Raw genomic sequence first — 18,097 nt, forward strand, 5'->3', positions numbered from 1 at the left:
CCAGATGATTCAGTTGTACCATACATTTTCAAATCATCGTGTTCAAAGGCTTGATGGAGTTGGTTTCTGATAGAGAATTTTGAAACTGCTTCAACCCATAGTTAGTTTTTCAGATAAAGTGTTCTGGTATGTCATGGCCAGCTCTTAATCTGTTTACATGGAGAGTTGACAGTTTCAGAAGGTACCTTTTAATGTGGGTACTTTAGTTATTGCATCTGTCTCTGTAACTTTTGTTTGCTGGATGAAATGAAAATCATCTCCAGATCCTGTTGACACAAGGGGTGGTGACTAAAACATGGACCTGAACTCCTTGCTCTGTGAAAGCTCAGGCAGATCTCCCACTGGCTTTAGAAAGACCAGGACTTTGCTCTAGCTTCTCTCACTGGCATTCAGAAGCCCTTGATAGTTGTGACCCCACAGCCAGAAGAGTGTTTCTGGGAACTGGCAATAGAATGGGTTTTTCCAGCCACCACTGTCATTTTGTGACACTGTTGTTCCAGTTTTGAAAGGGCAAGAGAATGATTTTAGCAGTGTGGAGATTGATTTGGAGCATTGAATCCCCACCAAACACACAAGGAAATCATGGCTTGGAGCGTCACTGTGGATACTTTATTTGGTAGTAGTTGGAGCTTTTGGATGGACCAGTCTTTATGGCTTTGTCATGTAACTTCTGTAGAGACAGCCAGCCTCTCCTGTCCTTCTGCTCCCTCACCTCATTTTTACAGAATCCCTGTGATTTGTAGTCTTGTTTGCTGGGACAGCCACACTGCAGTGCCCTGTTGTCAGATGAGTAGGTTTGAGAAGCCATGATTTAATTGCAGTGATTTCCATTGCAAGCAAATGCTCACCACCTATTCTGCAGTGTTCAACACAGTTGAGAGCTAAACACTGGACCCCTTACAAACTCTCTAGCACTCTCCTTGCCCACATTAGGCCATATTCCCTTGCATGGCCCTGACCATCATGCCCACTACACTTAGCACAAGTCAGTGCCCAGCATCCCACGAGCCATTTCAGCACCCCAGAACATCAATGTTCTCCCCTCTCTGCCATTCCTCCTCTCCTGGCTGCCAGCCTGTGGGTCAGGATGTCCTCATGTTCAGTATCACCCCACCCCAACATCCTTCTGTTCTGCCTTGGTTTCCTTCAGATGAGAGATCCATATGTAGCCAGAGCTGCTCCAGCATGATCCTTCCTCCAACCTCAACTTGCTCTCCAGACTTTTTTGTTTTAAGGATGCCAGAAGTGGAGCAATGCAGTTGTGAACAGTTAGAAGGACTGGGGAGAAATAGTCTGTCTGCCAGCTTTCCACAATAAAGCCGAAGGCTGTACTCAGTTCAGGAGTGCTAGTTCCCTTGCTCCTAAAAACTGTGCTTGAGAGCTCTTGTGAACAAGCCCCAGGTTATTGCAGGGAGTGAGTAGGAATGAAACTGCTTTCCAAGGTGATGTTCAGGTCCTGGTCATACAGGGTTGAGCACTAGACATTCAGAGGGCTCTGGAGACACCAATTTGTAAATAATAAAATGTGTTACAAACCAGTCTAATGCCTTCACTCAGCCTTTAACAACACTTACAGAAGATCGTGCTAAAAGTGGCAGTTTACAAGAAAAACCACTGATTTGAATCTGTATAGAAGTTTATTGTGATACGTGTGGAAACCAAGTTGCTTAAAACATCAAACCAAAATGAATGGGAAATTGTTTTATCTCTTGGGGGAAAATTGTTTCGAACTACTGAACTTGAATAAACAAATAGTCTGTGCAATAAATAGTTACACGATGCACAATTAAGATAAAAGATGATTAGTATGCTAACATTTTGTATGGGTTTGGCTACATTGAAAATAGAGGTATATAGTTATCTGTCTTCAGTTCTGAACTGTAACCATGTTGATTGATGTGTCTCAGTACGTACCTCATCGTATTTTATAGGTGGCAAAAGTGGAGTATGTTAGAAAAAAGCCAAAATTAAAAGAAGTTCTGGTGAGATTAGAAGAGCATATGGAATGCACCTGTACATCATCAAATACTAATTCAGATTATAGAGAAGAAGAAACTGGTATGTTTTCCTTTTATTTTTGCATTAATGCTGATTTCATATGGACCTCATTTTTATATTAGTAATGAACGTAAAACAAACGTTGTTTACAGTGAACTGAGTAGAGAAGCTCCCAGCTACTTCTCTGTGTTGAAGATGCCAAATGAGGGCCAGTTTGTGCTGTACAAGGAGTTTGGATTTCAAATTTAATGTGTATCACTTCTCATTAGGTTGGCCTTTAAATAAATGCAAATGCCCAGTAGTGTTCAGGTCTTGCTTCACTAAGTTAAAGGTTGTCATGTTGCAGCTCGTGGATGAACTCTGTTGCCTAATTTCTTTGACTTTGTGGATAACACTGAGATTTACTTGACCTTGGGGAAGATATGAATGAAATTAGTGTAAAGTACTTGAGAATAAATTCAGGATTCAGGGCTAAGGAGTTAGTTTGGAAACAACATTGCTCAGTCCTGTTGTTTCCTTACGTATGTATACTCAAGAATTTGTCAGTTGTCGCATTAAACCTAAATTTGCCTTGTCAAGACAACCTGTGAGTTACAATGGGGAAAGATTTGTGGGGAAAAATTACTTTCAATCTGGCTTTCATAAAATCATTCTGAATTAATCTAAAATCATTGGCTCTGATCTACTTACTACGGTGCAATCAATGCAGAGCTCATCACACTTATTCAGGAAACCCACTATGGTAAAAAGGACATTTCCTTTTCTCCTGATGCTGGTTGAAGGCAGCTATAAAAGTTTGTTTTGCATCTCTGCAGGGAATTTAAGGGCGCAGTAGAACCAGCCCAAAATTAAAGAGTCAGTGAAGAGCAGGTAAACAAGAGGAAAGCTGCCCAAAGGTGATAGATATTTTAGGTGGCTGGGTGAGGAGGGGTTTTCTGTACTGGCTCCATCCAGCAGGGAGACATAAACCTGGTCCAAGCAAATGTAAACTTCAGTTGCTATGTACAGAACAGAGGAGTTAGAATTTCTATAAAAGCAAAGTTAGACCTCTGCTGCAATTTTATTGGGCATCAGTTTATAATCAGAGCTGAGTGTTTAGCTGAAACTAGGTGGAGTTATTAGACAAAACCACATATAACATGGCTATTTTTAATGTGGGTATGGTTTGATACATTTCCTATGTCTCCTGTTTGGAAAAAAAAGTTTCATTAGATCAATTTCGGTGTTCCAAATTGTCTTTAATTGCTATAGACTAAGCAGCTATGATTTTAAGATCAAAATTTTTGGTTTTGATATGTGTAAAAACTGGGGCAGAATTATCATGGAAAAATATGTATTTCTAGGATTTAATTACTGATAGGAGCAAAACTTGCACCCAGCAAGTGGATGGTGAGCTGAAAATAGCTCAACTCCAGAGCTGAAGGCAAATGTTGAGTACTGCATGGTAACAGTAATTATAGATGGATCCTGGGAATGACGTGGGCAATGCCAACTTCGTTTATTATTTCTTTACTTTTGTGTAATTACTTTGTAAACTCAATGTCAAATCAGACGTTATAAAGTTATTACTTTAATGCAAAGGATAATGAGATTTCTTTGAAATGTAAACGGTTTGAGTATTTATGACTTCAGTGTTACACGAAATGCATTACCTTAGGGCTTTTCACCAGCCCTGCCCTTATGTTAACAGGAAGGCCTAGGGAATCAGGTAAAAAACGGAAACGAAAAAAGTTAAAACCAACATAAAACCTACTGGAACTATTTGATATTCAGGTAGGACCTATATGCTGAACACCCTAAGCACAAGTACTGGAAAACTTAATCAAATATCATCACTTCAACTTAATCACTGTTCAAAATCTTGACACTTGCTACCTCAAGGCTGCAAAGAGATTAGATTTGATTGGCTTTGATAATTCTACCTGCTGGTATTTTCCCTTTAAGCTCCACATCACCATCAGCATCTTCATTCTTGAGCTACTTCCTTTTCTTGCCTTTTTTATTTCTTTTTTATTGGAGGGTGCTAATACTTCAGCTTCTGAAATCTCAAGTTCCATTGCCTCTGCTTGTGTTTCATTATTATTGATTTCTGAGGTCAAAGCATCACGTGATAATGCATGAATGAATTGCCAGGTTACAAATCATTGTGTTCCCAGTCCTTGGCTGTGAAACATTGAGTGCACATACAGCAATTATTATTATTTGTGTGGCCATCAAACCCATGTTCTGGCATGAACTGGGGTTGATTGCACATGCACCTGACACAGTCTGATGATCTGCTTACTTGACCAGAAAGATGCTAAGAAATGCCTTTTTTTGTGTGTGTTGCAGAGTCCTGTGTTACTTACACCAGAAAATTAAGATCTTTATTTTTGGTCTGTTCAGTCTCAGTAGGATGATGATAGTCAGTCATCAAAATTCATGAGGTTTTCAGAGTAGTGAAAAACTAACACCCTCTAAGTGCAAAAATGACTGAAATCCTTTGGCCAATATATTAGCAATGTATGATGATGGCGACACACATTCCAAATTAAATATGGAATTTCCATTTCTTAATGACTTGAAAGTATGTAAACTGCAGCACTTGCAATTGATTCTGGTATTTGGAGTGGGAATGATTTGGATTTTGCAGTGTCTGTGCCTAACGCCTGGATGATGGTGAATTTAATTTCAAGCCCCTGTTTTTGCACATGAACTCCCAGTGGCAGTTTTCATTTATACCAATGTATGATTTCTAAAGAATGCTAAACTTGATATCCTGTTTCAGATTAACAGGTATTTATTGGGAGTAGTATGATAGAAGCAAAGATTTTCTAAAATTCAACTTTAAAAGTGAGCATGTAAACTCAATCAAAACAGCATTTAGAACTTCTTGTCCCAGGTTAGTGACTCTTCATGCAGAACAGTTTTTTTTTTAAGTCATCTACTTCAAGGACAGGACCTTTGATTCTAATCATAGAGTTATTGTATCTTTTTTCTCTCCTGCAGATGTAAGGTGAAAATAAGCTAGAAAAAAAACTTCTCTCTGGGACATGGATGTACATGGTTTGTTACATTCCTGAACCTACTATGTATGGTGCTTATTGACTGTATACTTTATTTGTTCTCCTGTGTGAAAAAACTGGCTCAAAAGAACACTTAATGAGAACAAAGAGACAATGTACATTTGTTTAATGTGACATCAAAGCAAGTATTGTAGCACTCTGTGAAACAATAGGAAGCTTCCCTGTCCAAAAAAGAAAAAAAACGAAAGAAAGAGAAACAGAAAAGAAAAAAGACAGTTGAATGAATGGAGGATACCAAAAGAACTAAAAAACATGACAAAAATCTAAGTGAATAGTGGATTTCTGTCAGAGCAGTCAACGGTGCTTTACGTCAAGAAATGTGCCTGCGTTCTTGATGAAGATGGATGGACACTGGTGGACTTCAGGCACAAAAAAAGCAGGAATGTATGAAATGATCAAATGCCACGCAAACACTATAGAACAATACATCCTTGCTTGGTGGTGTTTTAAAAGTCTATACAAAAAAACCTTCTGGGGAGCCTTAAGTGGATTTTTTTTTTTACACCATAAAGTGATTATTAAGTTTTCTTTTTACTCTTTGCCTAGCTTTTTATTATCTCTTGGACTACATTTGCCAATAACACATATAAAAGACTGGTATAACAATAAGCAGAACACAAAACATTATGGTATTTCTCCTAGTGGGATGCAAACTAATGAGATGTATTAAAATAAAAATGGTATACCTATGCATAATTTTCTAGACGTTTCTTGGTTTATGTTCCCCAACCTCCCCCGTAATTTAAAGCATTACATAAAAGAAAAAAAATAAAAAGAGAAAAAAAAGAGAGATGTGCGTAAACAAATCATAGGATATCCATGCAAAAATCCTTTTTTTTTTTTTTTAAGACTTATGCCAGTTGCCTACTAGTGATATTGTGTTAGCAATTGTCATTCTTATCAGTATACAGATACTTTTATTTCACATGTTGGAGCTGTGTGAAATGTACAAATTCTTGTATCTGCATTGTATAATGTCATGGTGGCATGGGAACTACCTTGCTGCAAATATTTGAACAAAACCTAAAATTCTTTATTTTTGGTAAAATGTTATGCTTTATGTGTATTCAACAGAAATATGTGTTTTTGTAAAGGTGAAGTTTGTATTTTTATCTAAAAATTAACAGTTTTATATACCTGAGAAAGCCTGCTATGTTTTCTTGAACCAAAAAAAAAAAAAAAAAGAAGAAAAAAAAGAAAAAAAAGCATTTTGTGGTCATATTTTTGTAGTAGAATAGCCCAAATAACATCCAAATCTATTTTAACTATAGCAGGGCAGATAAAATACTCTGGCATCAGCTCCTGTATTTTCAAAGTGCCAAAGGATTAAATGTTCAGTTCCCCACAGATTGCAGTGGGAGCCACATGGATAAATCCTTCTGTACTGCTTTGGAAATTTAGGGCTGTGCCAGATATGACATGGCTACTCACTTGGCCAAAATCACTGCCCCACCCCAGTAGTTTGGATTATGTATCCTTTGTTTTATTTGGATTATTACATTGGATATGTAAAATGAACTACTGGATTCTTTTATTTGTGAAACATCTACAAAGAGATGAAAGAGTTTTCTTAGTTTGCAACAACAAAAAAGTTTGTCTTGAAGACAGTGTTTCCACTCAAATAAAAATATCTTCAAATGTGAATGAACTGCAGAACCTTCAAACAACAAAAAGACAGCAAGATTTTTAACCTTTCCATTTCTCTAAATATAGTTCAAACATTCCCCTCCTGTTCCTGTAGCTATGTCCAAATTCAACCAAACAAAGCAATGTTAGCTAACAGGCATTATTGGCTTCAGATGCTAATGCAGAGATAGAGTTAGTCACCGTTCTATTTTGTGATCATTTTCCCAGTGTATTTGTTGAGCACCAAAACTGGAAGTACATTTAACTAAGATTGTCTGTGCTTGTTTTCCACTAAGTGTACTGTTCACAATGTTATGCACATGAATGTATGTGTCTGCGTTTAAAAAAGTGTATAAAATGTAATTTATATATTTATGTTTCAGTGGGATGCCAATAATGTTGCTCCGTTCCTTTTTTTTTTTTTTTTTGTCAAAAAGATATCTAATGAAAGAAAAAAACCAAACATATATCCATTAAAATCATGTAGATGAAAAGCATTATGTGACCCACTCAGACACTGTGCAGGTATGAAAGGATGTCAAAGTCACTTAAGTGGAATAGTTTGCTAAACAACTCTTGGAAAGAGTCCTGTGGTTGGACTTGCATGAGAAGGTTGTGTTTGGGTTTGTGGGCCAGCTCTTTGGGAGTGACTCCCCTGGGTATCCTGGAGCTCTGATTTACATCACGAGAGAGTCTGGCCTTGTAGCAAAGTGTAGAAAACAAAGCAAACCGAGAGGTTTTGTTAGTGCCAGCAAATAAACGTGTTATGCCAAATTCAGCACACCAGGAGAGAGTGAAGACTGAATGGGGACTTTTCCAATAGCCGTTTGTTTGAGACTTGTAGTCTTGAGTTAATTTTGTTACGAGGAATGAAACGCACGAGTCTTTGTTGTCAAGCACAGTGTTCGTACAGCATGCGGCAGAAAACACAAAAATCTCAGGGCTATATTCTCAGCTACTATAAATTGGCAAATGTTTCTGACTTCAGATGGCCCCAAGCTAATTTACATCAGATGAGGATGCAGTCCATGGCTGTTAACTTGTGAGGAATAGTGTCACAACATGAGCATCACTTCCTGTAGTCCAGCTGAGCTCTCACCCGCGAGCCTTGGGACCGTGGCGGGTTGTGGGATTAGTTCTCCTTCAAAGTGGCAGATACAACCAGAAGGAACAGTGACACTAAAGGTTGTGACACGGGAGTCGTTAATTCAAAGTTAAGTTGGACATTTCAAGGGCCATATCCTCAGCTGGTGTAAATCACCATCGCTCCGTTGCCTGCAATGGAGCTGTACCAGCTTACACCACTTGAGGGGCTGGTCCCTCATTCTTGCTCATCCCTCCCACTCCTCGGTCCCGCAGGGATCTCAGATTGTCGTGTACGGTTAATGTAATCCTGTGTTCTCTAATACTTAAGCACAATAAGTGAATATGAGAATGAGTGTCAGACTTAACTTTGAATGTCCAAGCTCTGAAATGGTTTGTTTCACCATTGTGGCTGTAAATTAAACAGTTCTCTGTGCATTCGTGAATGCCGTGTCATATCTTCTTCTGCTGTCTGCTGGAGGTGGACTCCCTCTGGACTTCTAATGTGCTGCATTTGGAAATGTTACAGGGAAAGGTGTGAGCAATTGGAGTCACAGGATATCTGATGGACAGCTCTGTTACTTGTGGGGTGGGGGGTGTGTAGGGGGCTTAATGGAGCTGAGAGTGGTGGTTGTCAAAAGTTGCACTTCCATGCAATGCGTTAACACCTTGTTGGTTTTGTCCTTCCACATTGTTGGCAGCAGTTTGGGGATGAAATGTTTTTCTGTTTTACATCCTGCACTCATTTCCTCTGTCCAGGGATCCAGAACTTCTTGGTCTGATTATGCCTTTTTCTCAGGTCTTGTCTGATGAGAAAGGACATACAGAGAGGACTGCCCAAACCTAATCTCAGCATTACAATATGGTGCATGGTCACTGATTCTTTAGTCAATTCATTGCATTTAATTCAGTGCTTAGCCTTTCTAGATCTGACCTTGAGATGCTTTTGTTGAGTGAAACCAAGGATTGTGTGCCAGTTTACTTTCCTTTTCTCCCGTCCTCTGTCCTGCCTGGGTCTGCTTTGTTAAGCAGTGCACAGTGACTGCAGGCAGTTGCTCCTTTCCCAGGTTCCCAGGTAGCTCCAGCTCTCTGGGTTTAGGCTTTTTACTCGAAGCAGCATCCTCCTTCCAATGGGCTTCAACATTCCACTTGCCTGTCCCCCTTAGATCCATGTTGCCTTGCTGTGGGCTGTTTTCCAGCTCTTCTCTGCCTGACTTTCCCATCCCTCTTGTTTCTGTCTCTCAGAAACTATTTTCTCTTCCTAAGATGTGTCTCGTATCTGTTTTCTTTCCTCCTGCCTGTCACAACAGCCTTTGATCTGGTGGTCTCCAAATTAGTTGGTTTATCTAGGCATGTGCCCTGAGATCCTCTCTCCCAGACCCACAGGCCCATAACTGGCCCCCAATATGAAAGGCAAATGCTTTAGAGAAAAAGATTCCTCTTTGCATTTGGAAAAATATGACTGAAGACTCTTTGCTGAAGCGCTGTCCAATTCCAGCAGCAGTGTGATGCTGGAATAGTGGCATTGAAGGTGTTCCAGACATCTGACAGTTTAATTAGGATCAGTGGCCCCATTTATGTTTTATTTTGAAGTTTCAAAATTACCTCAGATTTGCATGCTCATATATTACTGTAAATCGAAGGAAATTGTGTTTGTAGGCCCCTCCTATGGCTTAGAAAATGTTCTGGGTAGTTATCTGATGCTCACTTGGGCTGGAAATCATGGTTGCTGTAAAACAGACACCACGTAGAGGTTTTGAATGAAGTAATTTCCTTGGTGTTTCTAATACACAGTTTGTACTGCTAGCAGATCTCAGAGTCAGGTCAACTAATTCGAAGCCCGTTTAAATTTCCTTTAATTTCAGGTACAAAGCCTATCAGTGTTGCATTCCTCAAAAATCAGCCTATGTTTTGTGTTTATTACTCAATTTAATTACTGTCTGTGTTCCCACATTTTATTAGCAAGGCATTATTCCATGTCTGAGCTTTTCTGTGCTGCTCTTTGCTGTAGCATCTCTGTGGCACAGCCTTGAGCTGGTTTGTATTCCTGTGTCCTCTGAAATAAAGAACTATTGTTATCCCATTTTAGGCGAGACCGAGGCATGGAGAAAAGCCTGTGCAAGGTCATACAGCAAGGCTGTGGCAGAACCAGGGAGAGGACTCAGATCTGAGTGCTCATCCAGTGCCCTAAATCACACGACCATCTTCCCTTTCCAAGAATGAATCCTTGCACCCTTAGAGCTAAATACTGAAAAGATTGAGGGTAAGTCATTTTACCTAATTACTGTGCATTGGATACATGATCAAAAGCCACTGCCATATTGTCAGAGAATGTAGTGATTGATGAAAATCCATCTTTCTGCCCATGCAATTATGCAGCCTTTTATCCTATCATGAGCCAGTCATTTCCTGCTTCTTTTAGGAGTCAGACTTTCATGACTTACAGTCAAAATTATGCACATAGAACAAGACTTAGATTTTATGGGAATTTACAAAAATTCAGTAGACAATTTTCATTCTCCTTCAGTTCAGTGTCGTTCCTTCCTTTTATGGTGTGGGTAACTTTTCCATGGGGAACTGTTTTTATCATGGGCTCAATCTGAATTTTTTTTCCCAGGCCCTAACATGGAAAAACACTTTAAGAGATGCCTGTGTTTGCTCATCTTCAAACTGGTGCCTGAGCATGCTCCTAGGTTTGGACAAACATCCCACTGACCTCAGGCAAATGGAGCAGAGTTGATACTTTATTTTTTAATTAGCGTGTGCCTTCCTGACACAGGATCCCAGTTGTGGGCTGGGGGTCTTTGTGCTCTCAGAGTGTTGAAGTATTTTGTAATTAACCCCAAGGATGAAGTAACAAGACTTGTGTATACAACTAGGAAAGCAGCTGGGAGTGTGCCACTCCTGCTCCCATGGAGGTTGCCATTTTGAATTACATATTTGTTATTTTTGGGGAAAATATTTTCTTGGCATGTGTGGATTCAGGACTGTAGTTGCTAATGCCAGTGAGCCCACTTCAGATGATCTGTTTGGGTACCTCAGGATACAGTTTGAAAACTCACAGTTGTACTGATAACAGACACATATATTTGAGGTGGGAGAAATTATTGAGAGCAAATTTCATGTGAAATTTGACAACTTTTGGCTTAAAAACAAAAAAAGAAAAAGAATTAGAAAGGTAGAATAAACAAGACCAAAGGCTCGATCACTCTTTTTTCAGTTGTGGCATGCCACCTGTCCCTTTAGTCATTCTAATTACTTGCTGCATCAGGCTAAAGTATGTGCTGAAGTAGCTCAGAATCACTACAACATGTGAAAAGTTAGGGCTGGTTCTTGTTGAACTGCTGCCTATTACCATGGCATATGACTGTGAGGTGGGGCCCACAATCACAGTTGTAAATCAAAGAACAAGTCATAGGTTAGGTTCTGTTTTCCTTAGATATTGTCTCTAAGTTTGTTTTCTGTATGCTGGTCTCGAGTGGCGTTTGGTGAGCCTTCCAATTAGGTGGAAAGTCATGAGTACCTCTTTTCCAGCCTGAAGGCAAGAAAGTGCTAACTCTTAGTCTAGCTCATAATCAATGGATGAAATTCTGGGAGCATCCTGGTGATAGAATTTCTGTCACTTGAAGATTTCATGTCACATTTTTCCAGGGTTACTTCTTCCCGTAGAGAGGAATCAAATTATATGTTTGACTAACTAGCAGGCCACCAAATCTGACTTGGTTTGAGTTTTGAGCAACTCAAGAATTTCTCTTTGGACTGATACTTGTGTATGCCAGATGTCTCCCAAATTCTCAGATAAAATACACCAAAAAAAGGCACACTTGAGTGCTTCAACAGAAAAGAAGTTCACATGTGAAGGCTGGAGTAGTCCCTGAAACCAGTAAATAAGGAGCCAAGCTTGTGACAAGTGTTACACACTCATCTTCAGATCAGACCTGGTGTTTTGGCCTCTATATACTATCTTTGTTCTTGCATAATGAAGGCAACTGGGTTTACTGTCCAACTTTGAATTCAGAGTAGCTATTAAATCAGGTGTGCAAAAAGCAGAAACACACAGAGATGCAGTTGAGCCTACAGGGCTTAAAATCCCCAGGGATTTTGAAAACATCTTAATTCTTGAAAACAATCACAAATAAGTAGGAGAAAAGCATTTTAAACACTTCTGAAAATCCCACCCTGGTTTAATTGGCAGGTTAAAAAAGGATCCAGAAGAGATATTACTTATAAGGATCATTCAGTAACAAAGTGTATGCTTGTAGAGAAGGCCCATGCTTAAATCTTTCAGCAGTTAATTATCATCTTTACAGACCATAATACTAGAATACTTCACTTATCAATGCATCAGGGCTTGGATGAACTTTGAGACGCATGAAAACAAGACACTCCTTAGGCCTGTGGTAGCTCTGTGTTCTGGTAACTGATCAACCAATTACATAATTGGTCAGGTCTCTGCCTTGCATGAGCAGATACAACTCCATTGACTTCTCTGGAGGTGACAGTTACCTGAGAACTGACCCGAAACTCTTGCCACGAAGCAGATAATGGTTTCATATTTTGCTGTTTAGTATTGTTGTAAAAATAGACTCATTTCCTGGAGCAGTTAGAACAAGAAAATAGGGAAAAGCAATTTCCCACAGAGACTCATCCACGCTGGAATTCACCGAGGACCCCGGATGTGAACATGTGCTGATAGAAAACATAAAACGGCAACTTTGTTTAGGGAAGCCTCTGACCTGTCAAAAATGCAGAGCATTTCTTACCAGACTTTTCCTTGGCAATTAGTGGGTAGAATTACTCATAGAAATTGTTTTGTTTGCTCACAAGGGGAGAAGACATAAATTCAAGATAGCCTCTCTGACCACAAGACTCTGTTCACAGAGGGCCTATGGCTGAAGTGCTGTGTGGCCTCAGCTCCCTTTGGGGGTGAACTCAAACTTTTAGACCTCAGTGAAGTATGAAGGACTCCTCCAGACTTGCTGGATATCCCTAGATGGAATTTTTTCAACAGTCTGAGGGATTTGGACATCCACTTTTAATTCATTTTTACGTAACTTTCAAGAAACCTTTGTTGGCTTCAGAGCATCTGTCTTGGTTCTAAAGAGAGAGGGAGGAGAGATGCTCCAGCACTTCCAGTGTGGGTGAGGGCTCTGCTCGCACACTTGGAAGTGAGGACATTTCTTGGCCCAAATTTACCCACTGTAAAGCATTCTGCTCAGAGGACTCCTTGGAGCCAGGAAGCTCCTCAGAAATCTGCCCAAGATCTGAATTCCCCTTGACTACAAGGGGTTTCCAAAGCAAAAGTGACAGTAGCAATTTATCTCAGAGTGGGATAAACTCCTACAGGCTGCGTAGGAGTTGGGCAGGTTAATGCTCAGCCTGTGTGCTTCAGCGATTGCCCCAAATACTGCTTTTAAATCCAAGTTTAACTGCTCTGGGATATATTTCTTGTAGAGGTGCTTCAGAAGAGCTTGGCTAACAGCTTGTACCCATTTGTTAAGAGCCTCTGGCCCTTCCAGAGTGGTCGGGCTATGCCTGCGTAGATGACGGGTTTTGGGGCCTTGCAGCTGGGCTTAGTGAGTGCAAATGTTTCCCATTAGCTCCCTGCATACCCTAAGTTGTGATTCAGCAAGAGAGACAGTGCAAAGCTGAACTTGAGACGTGAGAGATGTTTCTTTGAAGCTCCATAGGCATGATCTGAGTGGACTTGGCTGAGGCCCTGAGGAGCACACTGTGCTAACACAGCGCAGTTTAGTCTTTTCCTCTTAAGCATTGTCTAGAGAGATCTGAGTTTCAGAAGGGTCTAGAACCTTTCAATAAACTATTCCATAGGAATGAGGGAGAGCTTTAACTATTCAGTGGTTTTCTACCAGTAAGCTCAGCCACACTGAGCTAAGCTTGCCCTCTCTGGGCCTTCCTTTCCTTAGTTTCTTCAGAATGTTTCTTTTCAAAGGCAAGTGGGGAAAAAAAATCTTGAAATGGGACCTTAAAAAGGTGGGGAATTAAGCAGATCATATCATCTTGATTCCTTTATCTCACTTAATTAAGGAGAAGTTTGCCAATAGTGATCTGGTATTTCCTAAAACAAGCATATATGAAGAACACTTTGAGGAACTTCAAAAGAATTTTCAGGCTAGATCAGGAAAAGATAAAAACAGAAGTGGAAACTTCTAACACACTTTATATTTCAGTACTTACAGGAAGTACATTGTTGCATAGGATACTAATGAATTCTGCAGGAGGAGGTTTCCAAAAGAAAAATGAAATGGCACCTTCTCTATCTTAGAGAAAAGGTCTGAGGGTTTTTGCAATTATGACAGATATGCAGTGGATATGTATGGTCATATCACCTGGAGAGAGTCTATCTCTGGCAAAAGGCTACTCGGAGTTTCAAGTGTGTACACTATTGAATTTCTGCAGTAACTTCCTGGTCTAGCTGTGAAAAGTGATAAAGGGAATGGTAAAAGTCTATCTTGCTTTCAGTTGCCCTGTTCTACACCCCAGAGGGCAGAAATGCTGCCCTGCGTGTAGCTGGGTGCAGGAAGCTTGGCAGACACACAGTGGAGTGCCTAAGAATGAACACATAAAGTTGGTGCTGATGTTCCCAACCAGGTAGTGAGGCCAGAAAAATGAAAATAGCAACATGGATACTCCAATACACCAGTGACACTTGTCTGGAAAAATTATTATTTGACAGGGTCTTAATTAACTCAAGTGAAGAAGTAATTCTAAAATCCTGATTTTGGAATCCCAGAGAGTTAATGCTCTCAGAAACGATGTGATACAGGATTGCTTCACATTTGTAAAGCACACAGAAATCACAGGTAACAGTTTTGTACTGTTTGAAAAGTTCTCTGGTGTCAGCAGAGAACTCTGTGGTGCCTTGAGAGTGGAAGGTTTGTGCCTCAGGCTCAGCTCAAGTGTTCAAGTCCAGGTATGAACATATTTTAGGCAGCAAGGCATTTTCATCAAGATTGAAACACATGGACATTTTTTTCTTGTGTACAGGCAAGATATTTAAATATTGGGTTAGCTGCTCTTTGTATCTTCAGGGCCCCAGATCCTTCTAAGCCTGTGGTCACTGGAAGGCTCTCTGACTGAAAATCCAGAGGCCTTTGCCCTTGTGAAAGTTTATACTCTTGCTTGGAAGGGAAATTTGGACTCCTGAGTTACAAAGATGCTTTTGCAATTGTTATATCTGTCTTTCTGCTTCTTTATAAATCAACCTGCTGGGTCTGAACTGAATGTTTAATAAACAGCTAAAAGACTCTCTGATGGCTTCTTTCTGAGTGTTTCCCTTAGGAAGCCCTTGGGATCACATGGCATCTGCCCTGACCTTAAGGACTTGCTTTCTGGAGGCTTTTTTACAAAGCTAACAAACCTCACATTTTAACTAGCTGTTAAATAAGCCAGTCAGTGGTAACTATTCAGGACAGGGATTAGGAGAGTATTCTTGCTGGCATACAAGATGGCTCTGTCCATGTGCTGGCCAGGGATGAAGGGCTGGAAAACCGTGGGGTGGAAGAGACTATTAATGTGATTTTCCACAACTTTCCTTGCAGCTGCATTTTTGAGAGGAGAGAGAGAGAGATGGCTAGGCTTGCAGTAACATGTTGTGCCGTCATAAATGCTACAGCCACCATCTGTTTCCAGCCCACGACTTGAAAGAAAACTGAGCAGTAATCTCATAATTCACATGAGTGTTTTACACTTGTGAACCCTTCCCAACCTTTGTCTAATAATGAGGGGAGTGCATGGTGCTAAGTTTTGTATTTTTCCTGTACGTATTAGTGTTTATTTGTATGTCTTCTCCTGTTTTGTTGTTTTGTGGGGTTTAAAAAAAAAAATCACTGGGAGGAAAATCAGACCAGTTCCACGGTCAAAAGAAACATAATAAAGGCAAAATCCCAATTCCACTGATCTTGCTGGCAAAATTCTCCAGGAGGAGGTGCATTTAACATTCCTCAGTGTGTCTATCTTAGTTACTTGTTGATGAAAAGAAAGAGAGACATTAGAAAGTGAAGAGGCAGGTTGCTGAACTGCCCTTTCCCTGCAGAAGCAGAGCTGCTACAAGAGCTGGACATGTGCATTTTAAACCGAACCATCAGGCAGGATGGTGATGGTAGGTTGGATTTTAATGAAAACAGATTCTTCTGCTAATCTTTGCTTGGGGCTGGCCCTCGGCAGGATTAAGGATCCCACCTGCTGTGCCAAAGACACGCTCAGGTTTGGGGCTGCTGGTGGGTGGGAAGAACACAAACATCTGAGAGTGGCTCTGCTGAGCAATCCCAGTCTGTCCTGGTGCAGTGCCCTCAGGGAAGCCAAAGAATTGATTGAGATCATTTAGTTGATGGAAATACTGCTCACCTCCAGCCTGCAAAAGACGGCTGAGCATCATTAAGGATTTCTTTCTGGCTGCTCTTCGAACCAAGGGCTGCTCTGTCTCTAGGCCTCCTCTCACCTTTGGACCCAATTTGCACACCTCCTCCTACCACAGCTGAATGAACTCCTGCTCTCCTCTGGCCTTAGGAACAATGGCTTTCATCATCTCTACCAGACTGCAGAGCAGTTTAAGGATGAAAGGGCTTCTCATTTCATATATCCCACTGCTGCTAGAGCTATAAATTATCGATGGACTGAATTTATAGCCAACTGCTACTGCGAGCAAGTGAAATTTATTTTGTGTTGTCATATGTATGGTCAAACTGTCCAAGAAGTTGCCAAACAAAAAACTGAGCTGCTGCTGAGCAACCCATTCAATCTATTCTCATTTTATTTAAAAATAATAAATAACTGTCAATCAAAGGAACTTATTTTGACAAGTGCTACCTGCTGGGTGATCTGCAGTATCTCCAGGATGTGTCTGTATGTGGAAGATAGCTGCTAGCTGTTGCCAGGTCCAGCAGACATGACATGAAGTACCACCAAGAAAATGTTTCTGGGTTCACTAGGGTTGGGGACAGGTTGGGGGCCACCTCCTTTTTAACATTAACAATTAAAATTTAAAAACATTGCTCTTCTGAGAGTGTTTGGTCAGGTTCAGCAGGACTTCTGCTTGAATCAGTGACAAATCTCCACTGAGCTGTACAGGGCAGTGGCCCTTCTTCTGTCTCACAGTTTGCTGACAGGTGGATTGTTGGTGGGTCTCTGGGGTCTGGAAAGCTGGCCTGTGCCTATTTTGGTGCCTTGTGATGGCGATGAGCTAAAAATGAGAGAGTAGAAACTCTTCAAGCTGCTGAGGTCTGAATCACATATTTCTGTACGATTTACTTACAGAGCCAACAAGCCTGGGAGGTTATTTTTGTGTTTTACCCAGGCTCATTAATTAGCTGGGGGTGTTGGGAGCTGTCATATTGAGCAGCCTTTCCCTGCTCACTCCTGTTGTCCTGCTGGATTCAATCCCTGCAGCCTCCCACCCCACTGTCTGTAGTTTATGGCCACATCTGGAGTGTCTCCCTGCACACGTGCTGGTAGGAGCCTCCTCCCTGCTGGCACACACGTCATGGCTTTTGGGGTCTGTGGAGTTACAGTCATCCTTCCCAACACTTGTTTTTCCAGGAGAGGGAAAGAGAGAAGGAGTACAGGAAGAGCAGTGGCAGGGAAGGCCTCTGACATGAAATTCCCAGGAACAGGATTTGCACATTTTATGACTGTTCAGATGGAAATGCAATGGAGCTGAATTATTCCTCCTTAATCCTGCTTTCTCACTTTCCTCCCAGCAGCCTCTTCCCCTGCAGTTTAGGTAATACAGAAGCTTATAAACAAATCCCACCGCGTGAAAAATAGCAAAGGGGGGGGGAAAAAAAAGGGACCTGGGTTAGGGCTGTGATGGATAGACAGGTGGAAGGCAGGCACCAGAAGGGAGGATGAATGGTAAAAGCCTTTGATGGAAGCACTAAAGAGCTATTGAAAATCCAAAGGGTGGGGGGAGGGAGGAGAAAGAATAGCAGGAGGAGGGAAAGCAAGGGAGTCGTGCCCCCCGTCCCCCCGCCCTCTTTCTCAGGATGTTGAAAGTATTTGTCCTTCGTTACAAAATGATTGAACTGCCGCCAGGCCAGGCCACCCTTCCAGCCATTGCACTGGGAAACTGGCACTTCTGAAAGCCTCGTCGCCTCTCAAATTTTATAGCTTTCCCTTTTTGTGGGAGTTTTTGTGTTGTGCTATTTGCAGGATTGTTTTCAGATTTGCCGCGTATCAAAGAAACTATGTTTTGTTTTTGTTGCTCTGACAAACACAGAATCCAGGTAATGAAAAGAAAAATTAAAAAAATAAAGGCACATTTTTATCAGAAAACACAGCTGTCTGCCTTTTATTGAGTCAGAATT

At 40.9% G+C, this 18,097-nt stretch overlaps 1 protein-coding gene across 8 annotated transcripts in view; it reads left to right on the forward strand.

Moving 5' to 3' along the window:
- The window catches only part of PDGFA (platelet derived growth factor subunit A), a 36,317-nt gene that overhangs the window by 16,720 nt on the left and 1,500 nt on the right, over positions 1 to 18,097 (forward strand). For 2 of the 8 annotated variants that reach the window (XM_039732082.1, XM_039732084.1), the window contains exons 5-6: positions 1,932 to 2,058; positions 9,862 to 10,035. In XM_039732082.1, coding sequence (XP_039588016.1) covers positions 1,932 to 2,058; positions 9,862 to 9,995 — 261 coding nt within the window. In that variant the 3' untranslated portion in view covers positions 9,996 to 10,035. Of the gene's footprint in view, positions 1 to 1,931; positions 2,059 to 3,688; positions 3,772 to 4,765; positions 4,880 to 4,986; positions 8,211 to 9,861; positions 10,036 to 10,389; positions 18,066 to 18,097 lie in introns of those variants that run through there. The other 6 variants (XR_005630199.1, XR_005630200.1, XM_039732085.1 and 3 more) reach the window with 6 other exon arrangements.

The sequence above is a fragment of the Passer montanus genome, unplaced genomic scaffold (assembly GCF_014805655.1).
Source record: "Passer montanus isolate IOZ18808 unplaced genomic scaffold, ASM1480565v1 scaffold8, whole genome shotgun sequence".
NCBI lineage: Eukaryota > Metazoa > Chordata > Aves > Passeriformes > Passeridae > Passer > Passer montanus.